At 40.6% G+C, this 25,938-nt stretch overlaps 1 protein-coding gene across 3 annotated transcripts in view; it reads right to left on the bottom strand.

Moving 5' to 3' along the window:
- Window positions 1-23,145, bottom strand: part of LOC308124653 (E3 ubiquitin-protein ligase rnf213-alpha-like) — a 31,870-nt gene extending 8,725 nt beyond the window's left edge. The window contains exons 1-45 of one of the 3 annotated variants that reach the window (XM_080487779.1): window positions 23,001-23,145; window positions 21,301-21,417; window positions 19,939-20,084; window positions 18,425-19,081; window positions 18,147-18,328; window positions 17,887-18,054; window positions 17,394-17,605; window positions 17,007-17,296; window positions 16,655-16,923; window positions 16,342-16,554; window positions 16,030-16,222; window positions 15,780-15,835; window positions 14,859-15,033; window positions 14,613-14,771; window positions 14,402-14,500; window positions 14,189-14,311; window positions 13,763-13,946; window positions 13,433-13,606; window positions 13,188-13,340; window positions 12,478-13,094; window positions 12,140-12,299; window positions 11,792-12,009; window positions 11,452-11,589; window positions 11,188-11,352; window positions 9,452-10,724; window positions 9,169-9,350; window positions 8,918-9,073; window positions 5,210-8,830; window positions 4,998-5,122; window positions 4,768-4,884; window positions 4,557-4,681; window positions 4,351-4,473; window positions 4,195-4,256; window positions 3,928-4,081; window positions 3,445-3,586; window positions 3,160-3,351; window positions 2,926-3,056; window positions 2,659-2,816; window positions 2,370-2,567; window positions 1,941-2,128; window positions 1,720-1,840; window positions 1,492-1,592; window positions 894-1,076; window positions 627-793; window positions 429-531 (exon numbers count right to left, since the gene is read on the bottom strand). In XM_080487779.1, coding sequence (XP_080343905.1) covers window positions 429-531; window positions 627-793; window positions 894-1,076; window positions 1,492-1,592; window positions 1,720-1,840; window positions 1,941-2,128; window positions 2,370-2,567; window positions 2,659-2,816; window positions 2,926-3,056; window positions 3,160-3,351; window positions 3,445-3,586; window positions 3,928-4,081; window positions 4,195-4,256; window positions 4,351-4,473; window positions 4,557-4,681; window positions 4,768-4,884; window positions 4,998-5,122; window positions 5,210-8,830; window positions 8,918-9,073; window positions 9,169-9,350; window positions 9,452-10,724; window positions 11,188-11,352; window positions 11,452-11,589; window positions 11,792-12,009; window positions 12,140-12,299; window positions 12,478-13,094; window positions 13,188-13,340; window positions 13,433-13,606; window positions 13,763-13,946; window positions 14,189-14,311; window positions 14,402-14,500; window positions 14,613-14,771; window positions 14,859-15,033; window positions 15,780-15,835; window positions 16,030-16,222; window positions 16,342-16,554; window positions 16,655-16,923; window positions 17,007-17,296; window positions 17,394-17,605; window positions 17,887-18,054; window positions 18,147-18,328; window positions 18,425-19,081; window positions 19,939-20,084; window positions 21,301-21,400 — 12,473 coding nt within the window. In that variant the 5' untranslated portion in view covers window positions 21,401-21,417; window positions 23,001-23,145. Of the gene's footprint in view, window positions 1-428; window positions 532-626; window positions 794-893; window positions 1,077-1,491; window positions 1,593-1,719; window positions 1,841-1,940; window positions 2,129-2,369; window positions 2,568-2,658; window positions 2,817-2,925; window positions 3,057-3,159; window positions 3,352-3,444; window positions 3,587-3,927; window positions 4,082-4,194; window positions 4,257-4,350; window positions 4,474-4,556; window positions 4,682-4,767; window positions 4,885-4,997; window positions 5,123-5,209; window positions 8,831-8,917; window positions 9,074-9,168; window positions 9,351-9,451; window positions 10,725-11,187; window positions 11,353-11,451; window positions 11,590-11,791; window positions 12,010-12,139; window positions 12,300-12,477; window positions 13,095-13,187; window positions 13,341-13,432; window positions 13,607-13,762; window positions 13,947-14,188; window positions 14,312-14,401; window positions 14,501-14,612; window positions 14,772-14,858; window positions 15,034-15,779; window positions 15,836-16,029; window positions 16,223-16,341; window positions 16,555-16,654; window positions 16,924-17,006; window positions 17,297-17,393; window positions 17,606-17,886; window positions 18,055-18,146; window positions 18,329-18,424; window positions 19,082-19,938; window positions 20,085-21,300; window positions 21,450-23,000 lie in introns of all 3 variants that reach the window. The other 2 variants (XM_080487780.1, XM_080487781.1) reach the window with 2 other exon arrangements.
- Window positions 23,146-25,938: the final 2,793 nt, after the last annotated feature.

Raw genomic sequence — 25,938 nt, 5'->3', positions numbered from 1 at the left:
CTCCTCCTGTTACTGAGAGGAGCGTCTGCACCTTTGTATAAGACCACGATGTTGTGTCGCACGCCGACGTTTCAATAAACCCAGTGAACAAAACAACCAGTGAGCGCAAAGTGGCGTATGTAAACAACAAGAGGGTTTACAGCCGATGAAATATTTAAATTGCGGGCAAGTCGAAAGTAGCGATCGTTGCTGCCAATCAGCAGACGGCTACCTTGTTGCGCCTCCAACATACAGACAAGTTCTTCGGTGCTAGATAGCTCAACGGAGGGGTGACGGAAAATCGTAGCCGATGGTGGCGGGTTTTTTTTCCGTACCATCCACAATTCTTTCGGTGGGACCACGAGAAAACCTGTCCCGCCCCGCCCGGGCACAAAAAGCGAGGTGGGACTTGCGGCTTTATACTACATTGTGTCACCTCAGCACCTTACCTATACTTCAGAAGGAGTTTGAGCACCACTGATCGGATGACAGGATTTTTATCCACAGAGTCATCAAAGGGAGAGAGCACCTTTGTCGAAACTTGTCGATTTGCTAAAAAAGAAAAGAAAAAATAAACTAGAATAGCACCAACATCACAACAATCCCCGGGCTCAAAGACATGAATGAGGGAGAGAAGACAGTAATACCTCTGAGGATGAAAACAGGACTGGGTTCTACCATCAGAAAGGACAGCAGATGTTGAATGACGGCTGAACAGGGTGGAGAGTTGTCTTTGAAGCACACAGTGGATACCAGGTCGATGAAGAAAGCATTGCACTGCTTCCTGAACTGAGCGTGCAGGTTGATTGATTTCCTAAGCAAAGAAAGAGTTGCAAGTCAAACAGATGATTTCTTTACGATAACAAAAAAGACAAGTCAGTTAATTTTGCTGAAAAACATGTACAGTTACCAACCTAATGTCGTCTGTAGGAACCAAAGGGAAATCCTCATCGACTGGCTGCATGCATAAAGGACAGTACATCTGACCAGGTCCCAACCACGTTTTGACACAGTCCAGACAGAAGATGTGTCCACAAAGCAGGCAGAGTGGATCTTTAGGGTCTCCCATACAGACTGGGCACAGTGGGAGACCGAACCTGAACAAATTAAAGATGACGTAAAACACAATTCGAAATTCTGTGGTCCTGTCGGGATTTTGTAGATTCCAGGTGCTTAAGCATTCACTATGTAAACCTGGCTATGTAAAACTGGGAACAATGACGGCGCGAGTCGATTCCAGGTGACGAGGCTGATCCTGGACAGACAGACAATCAAATGCACCCACATCCATACCAATTTATATCATTATAAAATTAACCAACATTAAGCACTTCCTTTAGACTGTGGAGGAGACGAGAGCACCATTAGAAAAGCCACACAGGGAGAATATGTGAAAGTTATGCTAAATCCTATAAAGTCGAAGACATTTTAAGACAAGTAACCTTATAAGGCAAAAGGAATGCATGAGACGCTTAAACATAAATTGAAAATTAATTTAGTTGAATTTTTTACCTGAAGATGCACTGAATGGCTCCTTCTTTGCAGTTTTTGAGCAAATCAATCACTGCCTCAAATGACTGCTGAGTTTTCAGATCTGAATTTTCTTCCAGTATCTTGATAGAAGAGAAAAACGAATACATTTCTTTTTATTAGAGAATCTTTTCCAGTTATTGCAATGGCGGGTTTATGGTAATTAGTTGTAGTCTGACAATTCAGGTGTTTACAGGAACCAAGACCAACCTGTTCAAGTCCTCGTGTGCTCTGCAAAACCGAAGGTGCCAGTTTCCTTTCCAACGCCTCGATTCCCAGCAACATGTGCTCCACAAAGAGTGAGAGACAATAAATCCGATTCCACCCTGCTCTGTGATTAAAACACACAACAAACAATCATTTGTCCCGGTTACACTTACAAACATAAAAAATTTCAGTCTTCAAGATTGACCAAGGAAAACTTGACCTACTGGACTCTGCTTGCAAGCGTCTTGCTCCTCGCTCCGTAATGTCTCATGCTGTCCTCAGAGCAAACCAACTCAATAGGGACTTGAAGCTTTTTCACATCCCTCAGCCAGGCTTGTCTTTGAATATCAATGTCCAAAAATTTGGGCTCCAGATATTCCACACATGCAAAGGCAGCATACACATCGTGTACCTTAGAAAGACCCAAAAGAGCAACATGAATAGCAAAAGACCAAGGTGAACTGACTGCATTAGTGACACCAGGTGGTTTTATATGGGTATTGCAGTACAGTTCTTTTCATATTATGGGCTGAGGCATTGTAAATCTCTTCAAATGACAACCCATAGCTTGTTTTGAAGGTCAATATCCATATTAAACTCAAAAGCCCTAAATGAAACATAAAGAAAGTAAATTATAAATAATTTAGTCTTACAAGTTCCACCCCGTCTCTGTCATGACGATTGTTCAGGTCTTTGGTCACGTTGGGCTCAATACAGATCATTCTGGAGAGGTTCTGCAGGCGGATCTTAAACTGGTGATATGCAGCATGGACCCATGGAAGCGATACCACTGCTTCATCCTGCTGCGATCTCATTTCATTGACGCAGCAATTCAGGGCGTTACAAAGGAGCTAGAAAAGCAGGTGGTGGGCATTATTATGTGCATATAGACAGACAGATGCAGCTTCAACACAAAGGTCTTCTGTGTTATTAAAAACCAACCTGCAGATCTTCCTGACAAGAGACGTTCATTGTCATGCAGATGAAGTCCTGAAGGTACCGGTGGAAAAACTCGATCTGCATCTCTCGATCTGCCGCTGCGATGTATCGACCCAGTGGCGTCTTCCCAAAGAAATCATCAAACTGTTGTTGTGTGTGCCCTAAAGAGACGTACAAGGTCAAAAACCAATTAAAAAAAAAAAAGAAAGAAAGAGTACAACATTAGTAAAACAGCAAGTATATGAAGGGGAATACTTGAAACACAATTACCTTCACGTTGTAGCGCGTGCACCCAGAGTTCCTCCAAGTAATCCTTGATCCTCCAACTGAAGGGCATGCTGCAGCCCATGTTCCTATCTTGAGCAATGTAGTTTTGTACAAGGATTGTTCTTGTGTCAGAGCTGCCATGGATTGTAAAATAAAACAAACAAACAAAAAAAAACAATAATTTCATGAAAATGGCATTTATAATCATCAATGAGGTATATAGGCACCACTACTTACTTGCGATCCACTGTCAGGTGTGACATTTCCAGTAGTTTATCATTGGCAAATATGTCCAACCAGAGCCTTTTAACACTTTCACCACTATTTCCATCAAGCAGAAGATTCATATTTTGGTCTCGGTCAATGACTGAAACAAGATGTGCCAGGAGAGGAGAAACAGCAGCCTGAACGCGCTTCCATAAGGTGTGCCTGTTATGAACATAAATAGAAAATGTTAACCTCTGCAACAACATTATATACACTGGATAAATTCGAATATTGCAATGAAAGTGAGGGACTCACCTGAATGTGCCTCCTTCTTGCAATGCATCAATGTTGGAGGCCTCTTTCAGGACCCAGTTGCTCTTGACAGATGAGAAGGTGTTGCCATCTTGAGTCACCAACAATGAATGAAGACGGCTCTTAACGGTTTCCAGAAATTTACCTAAAAACAAGAAAAAAAAACAATGAGCACTGTGACATGTAATGAAGCATAACCATCATTATAAAAAACTTTTTTTTTTTTTTAAATTGGCCAATTTGGAAAATTGGAATGAAGCAGGGAGTAATGGCTAGCAAATAGCAAAGAAAGTTGGAAAAGGAGAAGCAAAATGCCAGAAATGCAAGTACTTTTCAACCAAAGAGACAAACTGGCACACAGGTCAGTCATATGGCCGAGTATGAAACGAGAATTTTAAGGAGGCATGATTCACCAAAGAGAAATATGGCTGGAAATTGTTAAATAATTTCAGGGGAAAAATCAAGTTTAGTCAATGTAATTAGTACCTTTTATTTCATCATTGTCACTCAGGAGAGTCAGAAGGATTTCAACCCTTTGAGTACTGCGGCTGCCACTTTCCACATTGTCCCTCAACATGCTGACGGCACTCTGCACACAGCTTCGCAGCAGTGCAGTCGTGTCCACAACACTGTCACAGTCCTACCGAGGGAGGACAAACCAGTTAATAATTGTTTCAGAAGAAAACTAGAACAAGATTGCATCATTGGTGTTCTAAGTGTGACCACAATTAAAAATATCTGAATTATACTCACATTTTCTTCCGATGTTGTTTCATCCAGCTCTTCCTCAGTGTACATGTCATCAACCTCCATGGCTGTAAAAAGTTTCATAATGCAATACAATGAACGATATTACTGTTAAATATGCAAAGCATAATTTCACATAAATTACTTAGTCATTTAAGTTACCTTCCTGCTGCATCATCTTTGTTTCAAACATCTGACTGATTGTCATGTTTTGCAAGGTTTTGATGTCAGAAACAATGTCTTTTGACCGTCTCAAATCATCAATGTGAACTGATCTCCAAGGACCTGAAAAATATATTATCATGTCTCAAATCTGTGCTTTTATGATTCAGTATGAAAAAAATAGATAAGTACAAGTTGTAGTTTACCGCCATGAAAGCCAATGTAAGAAGTCCCGCCTTCCATCCGTGGCAGTCTGGTGATGAAGTAGACAAACACATTGCATCCGGTCCTTTCCTGAGTTATCTTGTTGATTTCATTAAGTGAGGAATACCTGAAAATGAACAACAAATTGAATATAGTCAATAAGCAATGGGGCGCAAGCTACAGAAAAACCAAGATAGGAAATACTCAACGTACTTTGCAGATGCAATGAGATTGGCACTATGAGAGGCGTCATCGTAATCGCACTGAATGATGAGGGTCCTGTTGCAGGAATCGGGACTCTTGCTTCCATTTTCAGCAGTGAGAAAGTTTCTGCAAACAAAACAAGTAATTTCCATGTCATGCCGATATCTTTTTTCTTTCATTTTTACATATAGACCATCAGAAATCAGACGGTGTAAAATAATGCCAGGATTTCAACAAACCTGATCTTCTTCAAAAATGAGTGCTCTGTGTCAAACTGCTGGAGTGAAAGAAGCTCAACACTGTGCAAAATCTGCTTCAGTGGTTCCAAGTCAAAAGCAGTCAACAGTCTGGAGAATGTTGTCACCTATTGTGTGAAAATAAAAAGAAATTCAAATAAGGCTCTTTAAAATGGAGGATGTAAAAGATTGTGGCATGACAGCTTAAACGTTACCTCTGTGAAGGCGGAGCGACAATTGGATTCCTCTCTTGTGTGAGCAAGTATGTAGTCGGCCAAACAGTTGTTATTCTGCTCTTCAAAGTAGATCCTGGCAAGCTCCTCGCTCTCCACCTTCGGAAGGCCAGTGCAGTCCAATCGCACCACCGAGTCCGGTGTAGCACACTTGAGGAGTATGAGTTTAGCCTCATCGAGCACTCTCCTCTCAGCATCTGTCGGGTCCAAACCACCCTTCCGCCTCTCTATCACTTCAAGAACCACGGAAGCACACGCATCGGAGTGATAGCCGATGAAGACGTCTGGGGGATGGTACTTGTTTGTTTGATCCACTGCTGCATGCTGACTGCTCGGCGACACAAAGAAGTTGACCCATTTCCCCAGTTCTTCCACCAGCCTCTTCTGTTCTTGTCTGAGGACTGTGTGAATGTCCAGATAGTGTTTCTCCAGCCTGTTGATTAGAGGTATTGGGAACTGTTTGTAGACCACCTCTCTTTCTTCAATGACAATCAGCCGGAAATCTTGGTGCACCCGACATTTAACACGATGGGTTCCCAATCCAAGGTCCACATATTTTTGCCCTCCCAAGCAGACATAGTATTGGTTGAGGGCATCGTACAGACTTTCATAGAGGTTCTGCAAGTTTAACAAAACAACAGTCTGACCTGTCTCCATGCATATCTTCACTCTGTTGATGTTGCGACAGATTTGGGTGTACTCTTGGTCTTTTGGGAAGCTGGATCCAAAGATTATTTCTGGTTGACCACTTTCTGAAAAGAAGGTCTGCTGCAGGATTTGTAGGGCTGCATAGTTTTTTGTTAGCACCAGCAGGTACCGACATTCCTCGTCTTGTCCAGTTGCCTGAATGTTTTCTCTCACAAACTCGATGGCGGTGATGTTCTCAAGGTTTGGCGCAATCTGTAGCTTCTTCGTGAAGACTGTCACTGCATCTACATCATCCTTGCCACTGAAGTTTCTCAAAACAGCCTTTGCTGTCTCTTCTGCTGTGGGTCTCCTTTGAGAAGACTTGGCCACTGCAAAGATCATCTTAATCAAGCTGTAATAGTCACGAAGGCCAAAAAACCCTTTCTTTTGCTGTCGGCAGATATGCAAGTAGGCTCTTGCAAAAGGTTGGAAGAAATCACTGACTTTCTCCAAAACCATTGCATCAGATGAACAAATGCCTTTAGCACTTTCAATGAGTTCTTTCTGATCAGGGTCACCTCTCGAGACAAAAATGCCTCTGTTCATCTTTGCAGGGTCCAGTGCCCAGTTGGAAATACCAATGAAACCAACCTTTTTGTGTGGCAGGGGCTCATCGTCTATACATCCCTCTTCTAGCAATGGATGAAGAGTTTTCAGTGGCATTTTTGGTGAGTCTTCCGCCAGGCCAATCTCATCCAGAACCACAACTGAGATGTATTCATCAAGGTTTTTCCCCTCTTGAAAGCGTCCACATTGCTTGAATGTATTGATGATGCCTTCTGGTGTTGAATGTGGACTGCATTGAAAGGACACCAAATGGATCTGTTTAAGCCTTTTGTAAAGGTCAGAATGAGCAGCTTGGCCTTGCATCGCATCTGCCACCAGAGTTTTGGACAAAGATTTTGAACTTCCAGGTTTTCCAACCAAGAAGAGGGGGATTCTCAACTCAATGCAGAGTACCATCATGAAGACATTCTCTTTGAGAGCATTGTTTCTTGCAATGGTATCACCCATTGGGACACCATTCAAAAGCAAATCCTGCATGAGTGAGATTTCTTGCATTACACCTGGTGGTGCATTACACCTGGTGGTGTATGCTTTTAGGCTATTGCTGAGTTTTTGTCTGTATTTGTCCTTATCTTCGAGGCAGGCATGGTAACACACTCCTGTCGCCATGACTAGAGACCAGACAACAGGTTCTCTGTCCTCCGACCTTCTGTGATGTCTTTCTTTCTTTTCTGCTTTTTGAATGCGTTCCAGTTCCTCAAGTTCAGCAAAAAACATGGCATGATTGTCATAGAACCAAACAAAGGCCTGCATGCAACGTTCCACATCTCTTAGGCTGACAAAGCTGCATTCATCTTTTCTTGTCCGCATATACCTCTGTGAGGTTGAGAGCACATCAGTGATCATGGGGATGTGACAACTATCGATTTCCTTCCTTTCAACGACTCTTTGCACAATCTGCTGAATGTATATTTTCTCTGTTTGATCGTTTAACTGTCCAAAGTCCCACACCAGGGGGATCATGCTTGGTGGCAATGCTTGAACTCTGTATACCAACTGGCGAAGAGGGATGGACCCAAGCTTTTCATCTGTCTCATCAGCTCGAACTCTGTACCCAAGGCCTGCAGATTCTAACCTTTGGATCATGTCATCTGTGTGCTTTCGGTAAGGATTGCAAGCAGCAATAATCTGCAATCCAGAATCTGCTGTCAAGCTTTCCCCCTTCACTGTGTTGTCACAAAGAACCTCCTTAATGCTGCTGATGGCCTCAGTGGTGTTGGCCTCATCAAAGAAGAGAACAGTGTCAAAACTATAGTCATTTTTGTTGATGGAAGCAATGTTTTCTGCTTCTCTGACTTTGGAAAAGATGTTCTCGGAAGTCGTTCCTCCATGCACCTTGACCAATTTCATGTTCTCGGTGGCCACTCCCCTTCTTCGTAATGCGCAGAGAAATTTGATGAGCCTTGTCTTACCACACCCTGTCTCTCCCATGATAATGACAGGGATGCCACACCTGAAACGCATGTGGATTGCCAATATCTTCAAGATGTTGTCAGTTGTAAGTTCATAGGTTTCGTCAGGGTCTAGAGGCCACTGGATCCCAAGAACATTGCAAATTCGCTCGATTTTCTCTCCCCGAGGAAGACTGTCAAAGTTGATGTTGAACGGGACTCTCTGTAGCTTCAGGCCTTCATACAACACCGTTGTCATGACATTGTTTTTGATGACCCTTCCAGATGTGGGATCAATGGCATCAACAGAGCCCTGCTCATTGAGCTGAAGATGAAAACCAATGAAGGTCATAGACACATGGTCATCATTAAAGAAGATGTATGGGTGTGGTTCTGTTTCCCATCTTTTTCTGATGAGGAAAGGAGCCAAGTCTTCATCCCGAACACCAGTCAGATCTGATTGCAGCCTGCCAGGACTTTGGTCACAAATGTGGAGAGATGGAGTAGCAAAGTCCTTTGCCATCAGGATCATGAAATCTACCACAAAAGTTTTGAATCCACTCAGGGTGTCTCCGGTGAAAGTGGCATCACAGAAAACAGATGTCTCGCAGTCTCTCAGCTGCAGGTTAAGGAACCATGCAAAATTTCTCAGCTCTGCCCAGGATGGGTCCATGATGCCGCATTTCATTAGAAGCATCTGGAGACATTCCACGTGTGACCCCTCAACACGCTCATAGGAAAATGCATCTAAATCTATGTGGTTGTGGAAGCGTGCGAGATACTGATACGGTCGTTGAAAGGCTTCACTCCTGAATTCTTCTTCATCCATCAAAGGGTCATCATTGCTCACAACGTTAGGGTCATCTTGCTTCCTCATCTCAAGCATGAGCACATCTTTGGGTGGTCGGCAGACAATTTTTGGGAACACATCAGTGAATGTGCTGGGAAAAATTTGAGCCTATGAATGAAATTGAGGATTAGTAACATTTCAAAATCATGCAACAGTAGCCTGGAGATTGCGCTTAGTTCTATCAAAAATGTGTACCTGGCTTGATGTACTTTGGGTTGACTTGGCAGAGGGCTCAAGTATCTCAATGACATACAACTGCTTGTCATTGCACTTCCATATCTTTCCCTCAGAGTTCATCAAATAGCGTAAAATCAACAATTTGAAAAGGAACTCCGGAAGACCTTTTTGCACCTTTGATAAAGCAAACATACGAACATCCCATTAACACAGTGTGTTCCATCAAGATATCTGATTAGAATGAGTATTAATTTGAAATACAATATTACCGATGACATGACATCAAAGTGAAACATTGTAAGCTCTTCCCGTTTAGGGTTATCCAACAGTGACTGAACAATGGTGTGCTCATCAACAGACGGTTCAATCAGGCGAATACATTTCTTTGCCGATGGCTTTTTGGCTGTAGACTTCAGTTTTTCATATAGCCTCTGGATGTACAGCGATTTACCTGAAACCAAAACAGGTCATTATAGCAGGCATCAACAAAAGTGAGTGCAAATCACAACACCAGTGAGAATGATCAATGTGAAATAAAGTATATATACACACCAACACCGGCCCTTTTGGATGAGATGATTCCAACGCAGAGTCTGTCTTTAAATACAGCTGCAGCACTGCACTGATCTTTTGGAATGGCATAATGTTTGTGAAGGTACATCCGGATCCTTGCCAATGACTCCTGGGGAACCATGTGCAGTCTGTACTGGCTGAACGCTGATGGAAGGTATGCATGTTCTCTTTCTGAGCTGCAAATGACAACAAGTTGGTAGTCATCCCTACTCTTCCTTTTCATTTCCTGGAAGAAGCTCTCAACTTTGGAGCTGACATCGTAAGTGAGTAGATCCCCGTATAGAAGGGAGTATATTTTTCGGCCTCTGTAGCCTTCGCTGAGGCAGCGCCTGAGGAACAGCTCGACCTCTTCGTATGGAGTTGAGGAGTTGCACAGAAGAACCTCGTCATGGCTGGGAAGTGTTACATCTTCATTGTTCATATAAATTGAGAGGCAAGATGTCAAGACTTCATCATGTGGACAAACAATGAGGTTTGGGCTCCCAGTGGCCAAACCTTTGGGTAGCTGCCTCTTAATGAAGTTGTCTTCCAAATGATCTTCTTTACTCTCTTCGTCTTCATTCTTGTCACTTTTGTTTGCAAGTATTTCCAACAGCCTTCCAAGACTTTTGATGTCAAGAATGTGTGGAAGAAAATCCTTCATGTCTTTCATGTAGGCATTCCATATCTGATCAAATGCTGGCAAACCATTCGTTTGCTCCACAAGACTTGGCAGGCAACTCAACTGGCTGCTGAAATCTTGGTCCTCTGTGCCACTTGGCAAAATAACAAAGGTCTGAAATTCAAGGTCTTCATTTTTTTCTTGTGGTTTGGTAATGATCTCATATTGAAGTGTATGCCAGACATGCCTCAAATCTGTGGTAGAACAGTTTGGCTTGATGAAAGACAGCATCATGAGAACCTGATCCTCGATACTGGTCACATTTTGCTGAGTGAGCTTGCTGCATAGGTAGACAATCTGTTCTGCGGTGTAATAGTTCAGATAGTAATTTTGGGATCTCTGTTTGTGGACAAAGTCCATCCAGTATTTCAGACATTTCTCCATTTTTCTGCAAAGTTCAGGAAGCTGTTCCTCTATGCTCCCCTCTACAATGACAGAGGGAATGTTGTCCAAGTTGAAGTCCATCATAATGCTGGGTTCCTGGCTATTTAAACAGCAATTGATTTGCACTTCCCAGTGTCTGAACAAAGGATTTCCAGCATTGTACAAGGCAATGAATGCCTCAGCAAGTCTTTGAACACTGGCAAAAACCTGAAATTACAAGATAAGAGTGTAGTCAATACTACTACTCATTACTGTGTCAGAGTTTTACATATAGTACAGATATATCATGTAAATTTACATAGCATGACAGATTTGTAGGACTTTTTTCTCAAGCTGGAAAGTAGATCCAGCTTGACTATATTGAACGTAGTCAATGAGCATTAATGTTTCAATATAAATTAATTCATGTATTTGATATATGTTATAGTTAAAGCTTTTCTGATCCATTAATTACTTTGTGGACTGATTTGCATTAACCCCTTGACTTATCAATACCTTTTGATCAATGACAAGATTAGTCATTTATTGAAGACTATCAATGAAAAGAGGATGCAACTCTCAGTGCTAACAAATTAGGATATTTTTGTGAATACTGCTTTGTTTTTTTTATTTAAAACGCAAAAAACCTGAAATGTTCATCCCTTATAAAAACATATACATTTTACTATACCTCAGCAAAGTGATCAACTTCATTCTGCCCTTGATCACCTTTGCCAGACATGAGCATAAGTTTGTTTTGCAACTCTCTCAGATCTTCGAGAGAATAGCAGCGCATCTGCTGACCCTCATCATGCTCCTCGGGAATCTGCAGCTTCAGGGCAGCGTCGAGACTCAGCTGGAGTGAAACATGGAAGAATATTCAACACCAATACTTTTGTAGAAGTTTTTTTTTTTGATGATATAGGAGGGATGTCCTCAGCTTTGTGGGGCTTACCTTGTCTACACCGTGTGCACTGATCAAGTAGAGCCCCTTGTGGTTGATGGTTGACGCCAACGAGAGAGATGACAGCTCCACTGACCCATGACTGTCCTTCACAGTCTTCAGCCATTCCAGATGACGTGCACTGTCCCGCTACAAATAGAGACACGTGTTTCTACTGTGCAGTGTTATAAGAAGGTACTGCCAATAACTTTCAATTGAATGCTTATAATGCAATTATTGTTTATCAGTTATGATGCTAATAAGAAGCATAAAACAGTAGAGGTCTGTAACAACAGTCTTTTCAACTAATAAGTCAGAAATGTCAATCTGTCTATCAAGTTATGAGTATTACCAGTTTCTTTGGGAGGTTGTTGTCATTTTCCAAAGCTCTCCAGAGCTTATTGAGCACTTCCTTGAAGGCATCAAAACCGGAGTCTGGTTTTAGCTCATAAAGCATTGAAGAATAGCCAAGGACTGCATCGTGGAAGCAAGCGACACGGTCCACATCCATGTCATTCTCTCCCGCAGAGATGGAGGCCAGGTCAACAAACACCTTCAACTCATTGATATCTTAAAAAAAAAAAAAAAGACAATAATAATGATTTATTAGAATTTCTAAAGCTATTGTTATCACTGCGCCACACAACATTTTTTATAAATTAATAACTGAAATTATGATAAGATGAAGTTCTGAACTGACCTTCAAGGGCATCTTTTACCCATTTTACAAAGTGTCCTTGATGTCCCAGCTCGCGCAGACACAGTCTACGTGGCTCAGTGATGCCATCCAGGACCTTCTTTGCCTGCATCAAGTCGTTGTCAATCCTTTGAAGCTGTTCTTTCTGAAAGGCCTCATTATTCTGAGGGGAAAAAAATGTTTTAAGTCAACTTATCCCAAATGACCTTTATCTCCTACATGCTCTGGCCTTTCCTTGATATATTATCAACGGTCATATTGAAAGACAATAACTAAGCGAGGGAGAGCTTTTCAGCATACAAACATATGAATTTTACCAAATATAAAAGGTGCTGACTTACTACTTCTGTTAGTGTCTCCAGAACTCTGAAGTCTCCTTGAAGACAAAGCGTCTCTTTGACCATCATGATAATCTGAGCTGAAGCCACCGCCAGATGAAGCTCATGATACTGCTCTATTTGCTGCACCCTGCTGTGGATCCACAGCTTGTCCTTTGAATTATCGACTTTGCACATAATGTCCATGTCCTCTGCGAGTTTTTCATAGTTGCCCTTGAAATCTGTGAAAAGTTGTCTGACTTCTTCAATCCTTATGGTTCCATTCCTCAAACGAACATAGATGTCTTTGTAATCCTTAAAGCAACTTGTGAAAATGTTGTCATGCATCATGTCTAGATTTGCCATAATATTTGCGACTTGAGGTTCCTCAAGGTCATCTTCCATTTCTTCTTCAGCCAGGAGTCTGGCTTGTTTGTCCCAACACTTTTTGAACACATAACTGTCTCTGAAGTTGTGCAGGACGTCTGCCATGTCTCTGATTTCATCCTCGAGACCGAAGTAAGTAACAACACCAGCCAGTTGGGGGGGCAGTTGATCGTACGTATGAACTTCCATGAAGCGATTCAATGGTGTGAACTCAATGATGACTTGCTGTTTGCCCTCGATGTCAGCAACATCAACTATCAAGGGGAATAAAGTAATGATTAAATATTATATGATTATATTTTCAAAACTAAATCGAATGAAACCTGGACATGGCCAGCTCAGCTCACCTGTCATATGTTCCTCAAGTTTATGGCTCATAGTGAGGAGGGCATCCACCAGCTCCTTTTCATGGTAGACAGCATCCACTTCTTTTTGTCTGCACTCCAGAAGCCTCTTCATCTTGTCATTGTCTCTGTATTTTCCATTCTCAGAAAGACAGTCTGTTGATATTAGAGCACACAGACGCAAATAAATATCCTAATACCATGCATTTTTATGCTGATGTCTTAAGTGAAAAATCTGTTGACATTACCAATCTTTATCAGCGCTAAGAACACGTCTTTTCTGTCCAAAATGATATTCAGCAGGCTGATTTTGATGTTTCCTTGGACCAGTTGATCAGTTATCGCTGTGAATGATGATATGGCGATGGCGATTCGGTCTCTGGCATCTTGACTGAGTTTCTCAATCAGTTCCTCCTCTGCGCCTAAATCGATGGAATTTGGATGTAAATGTTGAATAAAAACCCATAACAGTGAATAAAATGCTTGACTAATTGTACGGTGAAACATAACTAGAATCAAAGGTTTCTGTCTGAGCATGATGAGTAATTTCTCTCTCTTTTTTTTTTTTTATAAGATACCATGTAGCTTGAAAACGTCTTTGGCAGCTGTCCAGGAGAGTAGGTGCTGAAGAACCACTTCTTCATCCTCTTTGTAATTCCCTTGGCTGTCCTGTGGCCAGGATTTTTGGATAATTGCTGAGACAAGTTTTCCAAACTTCCAATTTACCTTCAGTCTCTCAAAAAGTTTTCCCTCAGACTTGGTCTGCAAACAAAAAGCATAAGTTCATCATCATCATTAGACCTGACTTGTGCTTTTTGTTTCATCTCTATAACAAACATGAAACTTATCAAATGCACATTTAGCAGATTTCATTTGCAGTTTCTGATTTAAAGCTATGGGATATTGCTGGTGTATGAATGTAACCATGATTGACTAAAAATAAAAACACCTAAATATTGAATACTATCAATTTAACACATGGAGTCAATGTAAACTACTCATACCTGACACAAACGTGTAACAGCTTCAAGAGCACACCTCTCAACACTCGCAGCAACATATGGATGTTTATCTGTCAGCCCCTCTATATTTAGGCAATAGAATTCAATTTGATCCAGACACGTTTCCTGAAAAGATGGCATATGGACTAATTACATAAGTTGTATTTTTAGCAAACACAATTCCATACTGAAATCTACAAGTCATCTATCACCTACCTGTTTGTATTTGCCCTCGAAATCCATTGTGAATGTCTGCCTCCACTGTGTTGTGAGATCGTTATCTTTGAAACTGATTGAGATTATGTTGTTCCACATCTGTAAAATGATAAAGACCATAGTTTTCAGTGTTCACTACTCATGAGTATCTGTATTTTGTATACATTATACAAAAAAATAAAAACAATTGCAATAAAAACAAAGTGCTCACTTCAATCTCCTTTGTAGCCTCTAGTTTGTAAAAAGATGTGAGTGCCTTGTTGAGTAACTGTTTGAATGACAAACTCATCCAGTCTCTCATTACTCTCATTGCCTGAGAGATCACCAAGTCTCTGACATGTTGCTGTTCTCCGTCTTGTCCTTGGCTGTCCTAGATGGGATTTATTTACAGGTTTTAAGATATGCAAGAATTAATCATTACACCAGTTGCTTCGCAAAACGAATTTATCTCACTTACCTGTGGCTTGTTACATTGAACAAAGTCAGTAACAGATGCAACCAGATGCATACATGCCACTGGGATATCAGGGTAGTTTTGGGTATAGGATGTCGGTATGACTCCTTTACACATCTTTTCCAACAGCTTCACTGCTGCTGAAAGGCAATCTCTCCTATAAGCCTCTGTAAAAAAACTATCACAAACCATAAAAATTGCTGATTAGAGCATGAGCTTTTAGGGAATAACACAACATCCAGTTTGTTAAGTATTGTTGCAACAATGCCTAGAATTTAATAAGTACCGTAATTTCCGGACTATAAGTCACTACTTTTTTTCACATGCTTTGAACCCTGCGGCTTATACAATGACGCAGCTAATTTATGGATTTTTACGGGTTAACACTCTTTATGCCGCCAGATTCTACTTCCGCATGCAGAGACATGCTGTTTTTGAGCGCCTCTGCTTCTCCAAAACTTGCCCTAAAAGTGATAATTCTGCTCTTTGTGACCTCGTCTTGTGCTGCCTTCCGTGGTGCGGAGCTCCAACAGGCGAGCTGTCGGCCGAGAGTGATGCGTTAGGGTGCATCACGTAACGCCACCCTACTGCACTCCGGAGCTGACAAATCTTCCACCTCAGAATCACAATCAGCAAATAGCCAATATAATACTTTATCAACAGAGAAATTCCTGCCGTTACAATGTGGACACCTGCGGCTTATAGTCAAGTGCGGCCTCTATATGTACTTTTTGTTTTCCATTTAAAATTTTGCCGGTGCGGCTTATATTCAGGTGTGTTATATAGTCTTGAAAATACGGTAATGATTTGCATTATAAATACATGAATATGGTACAAGTATACATGTATATGCACGTCTTTCCTATCGGCACTCTTTATGTCTAAACCATCAATTGAACTCCGGTTGAATTAAAAGTTAATCACCTGTATTTTTCTTCAACAAGGTTTTCCTGGATGTGTGAGAGTAGGTCAGAAACGTCCTGAAAAGCGGAAAATCAATACCATTATTTTTTTATACGGGCACTATAACATCCTTGATTGCTTGTTTAGATTACAAATAAATAAATAAATAAATAAATCAATAAATGGCAAGTAATCTAAACCACTGTTTTTTAGTAAGTGCTAATATAAGATATGTTTAATGTATAGAAAGTATTGTCTCGTGTCCACCTACCTGATGATTGATACCGGTAATATCTGCCGGAGCCTCTTTGATGAAAATGTGAAGTATGTCCAGAAGCTCAGCATTGATGTTTGAGCTACACTCCCTCAGATCATCAAGTGACATGAAGTACAGGCAGGATCGCACTGACAGAGAATCCACCTCCCTCAGGTGACTGTTGTTTTTCATCACATTCATCAGTGCTCTGGAAACAAAACAGAAATTATAAAATTTTAAAGAGCACATTGACATATTGTATGGGGGTTTTGCTTTTGTAATCAATAATGATAAACAGTATGTTTTCAAAAATGTGGTCAAATGTACCTTTTGTCTTGACTGTTCATGTAACGCAAGGGACCAATGTCAAGGCCTTGCAGACCTGCCCAGGGTATGAAAGTCTTGAAGTTTCCAGGTGGTGGTCTTTCAAAGGGCTTTATGTTGCCTCTGAGCAGGTGGAGAAGTGGTAGTACCACGAGCCACTTGGGCATTTTTTCCTTTTTCATAGTGTTTATCACATCCACCAAGCTCTTTGTCAAACTGCAAAGAATTAGAGCATTTCAAAGTAAACACATTTGATATTAAGAGAATCACAATGGATGTTTCCAGGGCAGGAATAATTAAAAGATTCACTGCCTACCCCTTGATAAGAGAAACTTCTTTGGAAAATTCTTCCCAGAACAGCAGGAAGCGCTCCTTCTCTAGCTTGGGTAAGCAGAGCATAGCACAGAGCTGATAACGCTCAGTGTAGTTGAGTGTGATGTGATACGCTCTGACTACATGGAGCATGATCACTGCTGCTCTCAAGTTGTCCTGAATGTAGTCACTCTTCACGTCTTTGTCTTTGTCTTTGTCTTTGAGCTGAGGAATGACTCTTGTCAGCATGAAGTCTTTCAGCATCTTCTTTACCTGAGATAACACAGTGACAAAGAGAAATTGGTGAATTTGTCCTTATTTCACAGCAATTCTGGGGAGAATCAATGATAACTTACTTCAGCTTCACCATAGTCGAGAGTGGTCCACTTCTTTTGTTTCTCTTCAAACACAAATGGGTCTTTATAAACCTGAAAAAACTGATTCAGCTGACAAATGAAACTTTTCAGGTTGGTCTCATTCCAGCAACGAAGAATATCAAAAATTGTGTCCAGCATTATCCGTCCTGCAATCTCTCTGCCTTGAATCAAGCTGCTCCTTTGTTCTGACCATAATTTAGCCCAAACACGTTTAGCCATGTTTTTTGATTCCGGCGCACAGATGATATCGTCATACTGATGCCAGTCCCCTTTTAGAAAAAGACAATTACAAGAAACAGCAATAAGTAGGCAAAGTGATCCGTTTGTGATGTATTTACAGCTTGATGAAATGAAGGTCATAGTTACCGTTGTCATTGATGAGGTGGGTTTTCACAAACAAACACCTGTTGGTGGGGATGGAGGAATGTGTGGAATCCTGCTTGTATATGTGCTCATAATCATAATCTTTCTTTTTGTGTCTATAGACAACATATTTGTATGGTATCGCCACGAAAACAGCATTTTGTTTGGTTGTGGTCAAACAGCCTCCAACAAGAAACCCATGTTCTCCAAGGTCCCTGCAATAAAATGGAATACAAATGTAAATGTTTGTACCGCAAAGTCAGTGAAGCAGCAGTGGACATACGCAACATTCCTCACCTCGTCATAAAGCTATGGACTGGTTTTAAAGACACCAAACATTAATTAGTTCATTTATGAATGAAACCTTTTGTTTGGCATTAGGTTTCTAAACATCTTAGCTCGTACAATCTGCACATTCGTTTAACCCTTTTTCTTTTTTCTTTTTTTTAATGACTCTTTAGATATTCCCACCTAATATTCTTTAAAGAATATTTACCTTTCAATAAACAGCTCAACTGCATTCTCATCCCAATTCCCAATGCAGGAACCCGCCCTGACGAAGATGCGATCTACTTCTGGGTCAAATTTGAAATCCTTGGAGAGAACTGCGTGAAAGTAAATATTGAGTCTTGAGTCAGCCGCAATGTTAGTGTTTCTGGCCAGCCTGAAAAGCAAAAACAAACACGAAAGTCCAGTGTTAAATGCAATACACAAGACAAAAACTCGCCACGACAGCGTGGAAGAATCATCACTCACTTTTTTGGGGGGGGTTCTGTTTTGGGGCTGGATTCTTTCTTCTCTGTACCGCCGTCTTTCTGTCCACGGTCATCATCTGATGTCTGCGTCGAGTCCTTCTCACTTCCAGACCGCTGCACCCCCGAGTCCTCGGGGTTAGGGTCAGCCACCTCGGGGTCCACACTGGAGCCTGTGCTGTCAGTCTATAGCATCAAATAGTCAATCCACATTACAAGACTGCCCTGAGCCTTCTGTTAAACAGTATAAATTACTTCCTCATAGAAACTGATCAGCTTCACCTTTGATGATGTTTGAGGACCAAAAACCATCTTCTGTCCAGCTCCGGCAGTCTGCGGCGGTTTCTTCTCCTGCTGACTCTTTCCTTTAGTTTTACTTTCCTCTGTCTTTTCTGTAGTTGGTTCCACGTTGGCATTCTGGTCCTGTTTTGGCTGGTTTGCATTGGCGGCGTTCTTCTTGTTCTTTGGGTTTTTCTGGCTAGGTTTCGGATCTTCGGGCTTCGTGGTCTTCGTCTCGTTACCTGTTCCTGACAGAGAAGCTGTGTTCTTGTTTTCCTTTGTGGCGACACGTTGATTCTCAGGGTCTGCTGGAGCCGTTTTGGGGGTCAGATCTGGGTCCGTTTTCTTTTTACTGTTGCCTTTAGGCTTGCCCGCAGCTTCCTCAGGCTGCCCCGCTGCACTTGCCTCTGCTGTTTCAGTGGTCACTTCATTCTGAACCACGTGTGAATTTCCAGGAGGTTCAGCAGAGTTTTTCGCTGTTGAACCACTCGGCTGACTTTCCACTGAGTCTGACGTTTCATTCACTGGACTGTCTGAACTGTCACTGTCCGAGTTTCTCCTGCCCTCTGACTTTTCTGGTTGGTTGTCTGCCACTGAAGTGTGAGACTGGTCCAATGGCATGTCGCCGCCTTTCTTTTTTTTGCTCCTCTTCTTTTTCTTCTGTAAACACAAGATGTGAAGACGGTTATACAAACTATTGCTGTATATTGTTTTGGATTCCTGAACCTCTCACTAAAGACCTTGGAGATTAACTCCATGAGTTACTGCATCACAAATAAAGTTGATGGATCTTAAACCCACTTTGTCAACACCCGTTTCCAGTTATGAAGTTCCAGCCTGTAACAACCTCCCTTAACTTGGGCCTTTCTATTTGCACAATCTCACAGTCTGGGTTTTCCTTCTGTACATATTTTTATTCTTTGATAAACCGGCAATCATTTCACCTGTACCCTTCTGTGCCTTGAGCCACTGTGGCCACAATTACAGATGGACATTTGCAAGTTCTTCTCTGTGCCGGTACCCCTCTTATTATAATCCCATCATAAACACATTCTGATCTAAAAACATGCGTTTGAGGTTAATCATTGACTATAATTTGCCTGCAGGGATGTGTACATGTGATTATCTGTTTGCTGTGATGGACTGGCGACCTGTGGCTCACATGTTTTATTATCGGAATTTGTATTCTATTTATTTTAGCAGTTTACCTTCATGTTTAATCATCATATCTTTTTTTTATTATCTTTTTTCAAATCCTTTTATGCGTTACTTTGGTTTTTCCTCACTGCAGATATAAGAACATCTGTTGGCTCTTTGTTGCCAAATCATGCTATTCTTTTCAATGTGCAATATAGACTTTGTTTTAAATTATATTTGTATGAAAATCTAATTAAATTAATAGCTGATTGACATTTATGCATTGAATATTTGTATCAAAGATGTAATTCAGTAAAAAGAGTTATTACATGCAAAACCACACAAATTAAAAGAAGCACAACAGTTTGATCTTTACTCACCTTCTTCTTTTGGTGACTGAGGCTCTCATCATTTGTCCGTTTCTGAGAGTTATTGGACCTATGTTGGCCGTCTTCCTGAGATCCTGACTGATCCTCAGTTTTACTCTCAATGTCTGCAACCAAAGATTTCGGCTGGTCCCCTGCTTCTGAACAGAAATTTAAAAAGTCTAAAAACTCTGTTCAAAGACATGTGAAAAGCACAGCAACTCAAACCAAAAAAACTGAGATCAATGTTTTCAGTGACATCATCAGTAGTGCGCTCTACGGCTGCAGAGATATTTTACCTTTTAGGTAAATCACAGGCAAAATGATATCAAAGATTTAAAGGAGACACTTTGCATTAAATATATAAAGAATTGTATTATTTCTTTTGACAATAGTTCCAGAATTAAATCACCCTCAACTTGTATCATTTAACTCATGGTATCAAGATAGAATTCAGTCTGTTCATACAGCTATACTGCCATCTACTGGAGCTCTAGTGGAAGAAAAACACTGATTCACATGTAAGTAGCATACAAATCCTTTTTGGGGAAGGGAAAGAGTACTGAAAACCTCTATTCAACTACAACTACATCGCTTAAATCATCCTCACAAGTATTGTTTGTAAAATACTCAAGTAAAAACTCACATTCACAGTATTAGTTACTTTGACCTGCATTTAACTGCAGCGTCAACAGCAGACAATCGGCTCAATTTCCCCGTAACAAATATCTACTTGCAAAATCAGAGACCAACAATAACATTGATAAAAGTCAAACTAGAATAAAAAAGTTGGGTTAGGGTTAGCATGCTGATCTAATGTTTGAATATTCCTTCATGTCGTAAATGTTGTCGGAAACTTAAGAATTCAAAAGTAGATGTGGTAAAATGTAAATAGGTACGAGTAAAATTATGTGGTTGAGAAAAAAACTGTCAGCAAAACTGTCAGCTGGCCTGCTTATAAGTACGAAAGTAAACTACAGACAACAATCCCAAAAAGAATGGACATTCTGTACTGAGCAGACGAATCAGAGTGCACGGACCGGTTTTAACCGTTAACACCCATCAAGATTACACATTATTATATATGTCAATAGATAATTGGCCTTAATGTAATACTGATAACATGTAATACTTATTTATGGAGAAGGGGTGGTAGTTAATAAGTTATACTTCTTCCCATTCCTTCTTGCACATGCAAAATGATTCTATTTTACTACTGTTACTCACTAATACTTTGCAGAATTGCCTTTGTCTATAACAGTAGATATTTAAATGCTCTGTAATGGTTGTGAAGCATGTTGTTTCTATAAGCAACAGTCACTTTGGTGAACCAATCCACAAACTAACTACAACACATGTCTGCTCTTCTTTACTTACCCTCTGTGTTTGCAGGTTGGACAGAAAGTCTCTGGCCGCATTCACTGCAGAATTTGGCTGTTTTTTCCAATAGTTGATGGCCACAAGCTGGGCACTTCATCTTCACTGGTCCCCTCTCTAAACAGCAGGGGGGGGGGGGGGGGGGGGGGCTGTTTTACCACACAAGTAATGTAACAAACTTCTTTCACTTTCATTTCAGTCATAAAATGAGCTCTGCAATCATTCACCCGAAACTATTCTATTCCCTGTGCTGGAATTTGAGCAGCCTTAAATAACAACTGCTTAGTATTTTATGTGACCAGGGTGGAAACTATTTTTAGGTAGACATGAGGATGTTGCAGCCAATAATAAAATGTTCTCACTTCAGCTTCAATTACAGAAATAAAAAGGTGAGCTCTACTAGTAAAATACCATAATTCTAATGCTCATATAAAGCTGTAAACAAACTAAGCGGATAATGTAATAGTTTTATGATCCACACAGAGCAAGACGATTTTTGCTGAGGGCTTTTACATTGAAACAAAAATATGTCTATTACTTTCACCCTGTAATAATAATGACAACAAGCAGTGATATTTCAGTAAAGTTACTACAAAATGAGAATTCTCAACTCTGGAACTCTATGGACAAATTAGTTAAAAAGCTTTCCTCGTTGGCCCTTTTCAAAGCTACATGATTTAATCATCTCCTGTCCAAACAGTGTTCCACTGGTTCTAGTTAAATATGTTGTGTGGGTTAGGTGACTGTTTCTATTAACTCCATTGTTAAGTTTCCTCTGATTTCTGTTCACTAAACCTTTTTCATTCTTATTTTCATCAAGGCGTTGTTTATTGATTGTTTATTAAGGATGTTATATAAGCTCCTTGGGCTTCTTTTCCGTTCATGCACAGTCAGGTTATATTTCTTCTAATTCTGTATTATATTTTTATTTTGTGATCACTAGACAAATGAACGCATATTATCTTTTTTTAATTAATTATATGCAAATCTTTACTTGATTTTATTAACTACTAATCAATGAATTACCATTGAATTAGTTTTAATGTACTAGCTGTCTGGCGCTCATATTATCCTTTTTATTTTTCACAGATGCCTGGAGGGATTATACTAATCAAACAGACACCAGAGCCAAAACAAATTCAGACTTCAAGAAGTGGAATAAAAACCAAATCTGTTCTGAATTTAAAAGTGTAGGACATATTTTGAGCGCTTATATAAATTGCATTTCCCACCAACACGACCACTCACGCTGCGATTTAACGGCATCCCGTCACTTGGGGGGTTTTCGATTGTAGTTTATTTTTATTTTAAAAAAGAGAGTGATTCCTCTTCTTTAATTAACACATCTTTGGCTTCCTAGTTCAACCAATCACACGTCTGCTTTGATGGAAAAAATAAACATGGTTTAGTCACTTCCGGTTTCGACCCGCGATAGATAATAAAATATCCCAATAACCTCACCGTTTCTGACATGAATGTCAAAATGACCGCATTAATGTATCCGCTGCATTATAACCTCGGAGTCTGGTTAACGCTCAGTTCTGTTAAACAAACACGAGCGGTTGTTGCTAACCAGCTAACCGTGAGCAGGCTGCGCGAGCTGCGCAGCTTCCAGCCTCAGCTGCTCCGGGAGATGATAAGGAGCGAAAACAGGCGAGCGTCCGCGCTTGAGTGAAGGTTCCCCGGTGCTCAGCACTCACCTGAGCCGGCCCTCAGCTGCTGCCCCACACGTTCATCCCTGCTGGTCCTGTGACGCTCCGGCGGACACTCAGACTGCAGAGTCAGAGGACCTGCTCTCTGCTCTTCTCACGTTTCCGTCTCACAAAGTTTCGTTTTGCCAGAAATGGGCGTCAGCTGATAAAGTTTACTTTCGCTATGACTGAAATTGGTGTTTTTTTCAGAGCTTTGGACAATTTGCCATCATGATATGATTACCTCAGTAAAATTGGAATGTTTTTATTCTAGATTTCTGTCTGTCATCTGTACAAAGGAATATAAAAGTCATAATTATAAAACATTATTATAATAGAATTAAAGTGGAATAGAATTTCAAGGAGCATTCGTTCACTGTAAAAATATTAAAAACAAGACCAATGATTAGTCGAACGTTGAAGAGTAACAAAGAACTGAAGTCCTCTAAAGAAACAAGACATTTGGTTTCTATTCGGAGTGTGTTGATAGTGATAGGCTGTATGGTGGGGCCAAATGATTATAATAGCAGGCGGTGGTTAGTGACCTCACCTCACCAGAGACTGCTGCAGGTTCAAATGCTGGAGGGCCTTTCTGTGTAAAGTTTACATGTTCTTCCCATGTGTGGTGAGTTTTCTCTCAGTGTAAAAACTTGCATGCGAGGCTCATTGATTACCCTAACTTTCCCTTTTTAATGTGAATGTGTGTGAGATTGTCCGTCTCTGTTTTTGCCCTCAAACGGCTTAGCGAGGATTGGCTCCAGAGCCCCGTGACCCTGCACAGGATAAAGGGAGTATTTGAAGATGGATAGATAGATTGATGATAGTTTTAATAAAACAAAGCTGAAATAGTTTAGTCACTGGTCGTGAGGCAGCCAAACAAACTGAACTCAAACAAGGAAACTATGAGGCAACTGAACAAATCAGGACACCACCTTGCAGGTATCCAATAACTGTTCCAATAAACATTCACAGTTGAGTGCGAGTGTGTGTGGTGCGGCTTCATCTGTTTACTTTCACTTTCCAATCTAAAGAAGAGGTTGGAAAATCCCACCATGAGGGGAGGATATGTGAACTTAGGAAGCGAAGAAACATTTATTCATTCAAGGGAAAAGAAAGCTAAGAGAAAACCCCAGCAGCATTGCAAGGTCAGAATTACATCACTGGCACGCTAAAGTAACCTGTTTTACTGGTTAATGGTTAGGAATGGCAGAAATGCAGAGCCATTTAAAACCAGGATGATAAAGAACATATTTTTTTATTTGTTATAAGCTACTTGTTAAGCTTTGCTCTTGCTGGCCTGTGAATTCTCAGTAAAGGGCAATATGCTGTGTATGTGAAGGGTTATTGTTTTATTCCACACCCTACAGGGTGACCTTTAGTTTCTAATGGGCTGTTCCTCTCCACAACTCTCACATGACACTTACTCATGAGAGCTTGTATTTTTATTTCAGTTATAGAGGCTCAAGAGGGGAAAAAAAACAAAAAAAAAACATGTTCTGCGTTCAAATGTCCAACAGGGGGCGTGATAGCCCAGCCTGTTGTGTGTGGGATTTTTTTTTAACCCTCAACTCATTTGTCATGTGACTGCTGAGGTGGTCAGGAAAAAGTCACCTAAGCTAACTTGTGGTAACACTAATCAGGGGTGTCTCTGAAACCCCATTTTGACTTTTTCTGTTTCATTTGGTACAGGTACGTTACCATGGCAACCTTGGAAACTAGGAAAACTGTGGTGCACCCTGTCAGTCAGATTCATTCACCTGCAAGCATTTTCTCTTGTACTAAAGAAGAAATCCTGTACAGATTAAGATGTGACACGGGTTTTGAGAGATTACAAAAACAATACCAGTACAATACACTTCTTTAAAGGTGGTAGCCCACACTAGCTGCCATCACTTCTATTCACAGGGTTTTCTAACTTAAACGCACTTGCTTAACTGTATGTATGTATCTAACAGGCTTCCTTTTTAATGTCAAAATACTTTATATATTTTCCTCAGCCTTACAATATAGTAAATTGTGCCTCATATAGTCTCATAGGTTTTTGTTTCAATAGATTTGGATTTTTAGAGGCAATTGAACTTCCTGCAACTCTCTAAATCTTGTATAAACTAAGTAGAACACTTTAAACATCCCAACCACCGTTGAAACCAAAACAAAGTGCATGCGAGTCAAAACAAAACAACTTAATGGCATAAAAAAAAAAAAAACTTCACTGAAACTGAACACCTTCTGAATGTTTAATAGAAAATAGATATTAAAAAAGTGTAAGTGCTATTTAATTCAATTTACGGAGTACAGCGCACAGCCTTACTTTTATTCATGACTTTTCATGGTCCTCGTGCACAGATCAGTAAGCAGCATAAACCTTGTTCCTAAAATACCATTGTGGATTTTCTTGAATTCATTCATCATTAACACAGTTGAATCACCAGCCGTCTTCGGGTAGATTGTTCCACCAGGGGAAGAATATATTTAGTCATCGGCAGCTCATTTATTCTGATTCGGCATGATGATTCAGTAAATGCTTCATGGAGGGATTTTTTTTTTTTTTCTTTTAACAGAAATGTCAGACAAATCTTGTTGCTATTTTTAGTTTCTAAATTCAGAAAAGACCCCCAAAGAACCCCATTGTATATATCTCCTGTCAGATAGATAGATAGATAGATAGATAGATAGATAGAGTCCACCTGCTGCACCCTGCAGGTGATACAGTTGATGACCATTTTTAATGCTGCATAAGTTATTGTTGACCACAAAGTGACACCCTCTGTAATAGTAACAGGCACTGAAGACTGCCTCTCAGTCTTAAGGTCAATATCTGCATCGATGACATCTCCCTCAATCACTACTGTCCAATACAGGACTTTCTAAGTCAGATGCCGTCAAAAACACTTGCTGTTGTATGACAGCGACATGATTTATGAGTTAACCTCTCAAGTCTATAGAG

The sequence above is a fragment of the Lipophrys pholis genome (genome assembly GCF_963383615.2).
Source record: "Lipophrys pholis genome assembly, chromosome: 19".
In the NCBI taxonomy this organism is placed as follows: Eukaryota; Metazoa; Chordata; class Actinopteri; order Blenniiformes; family Blenniidae; genus Lipophrys; species Lipophrys pholis.
This window is presented reverse-complemented; position numbering and strand designations above follow the sequence as displayed.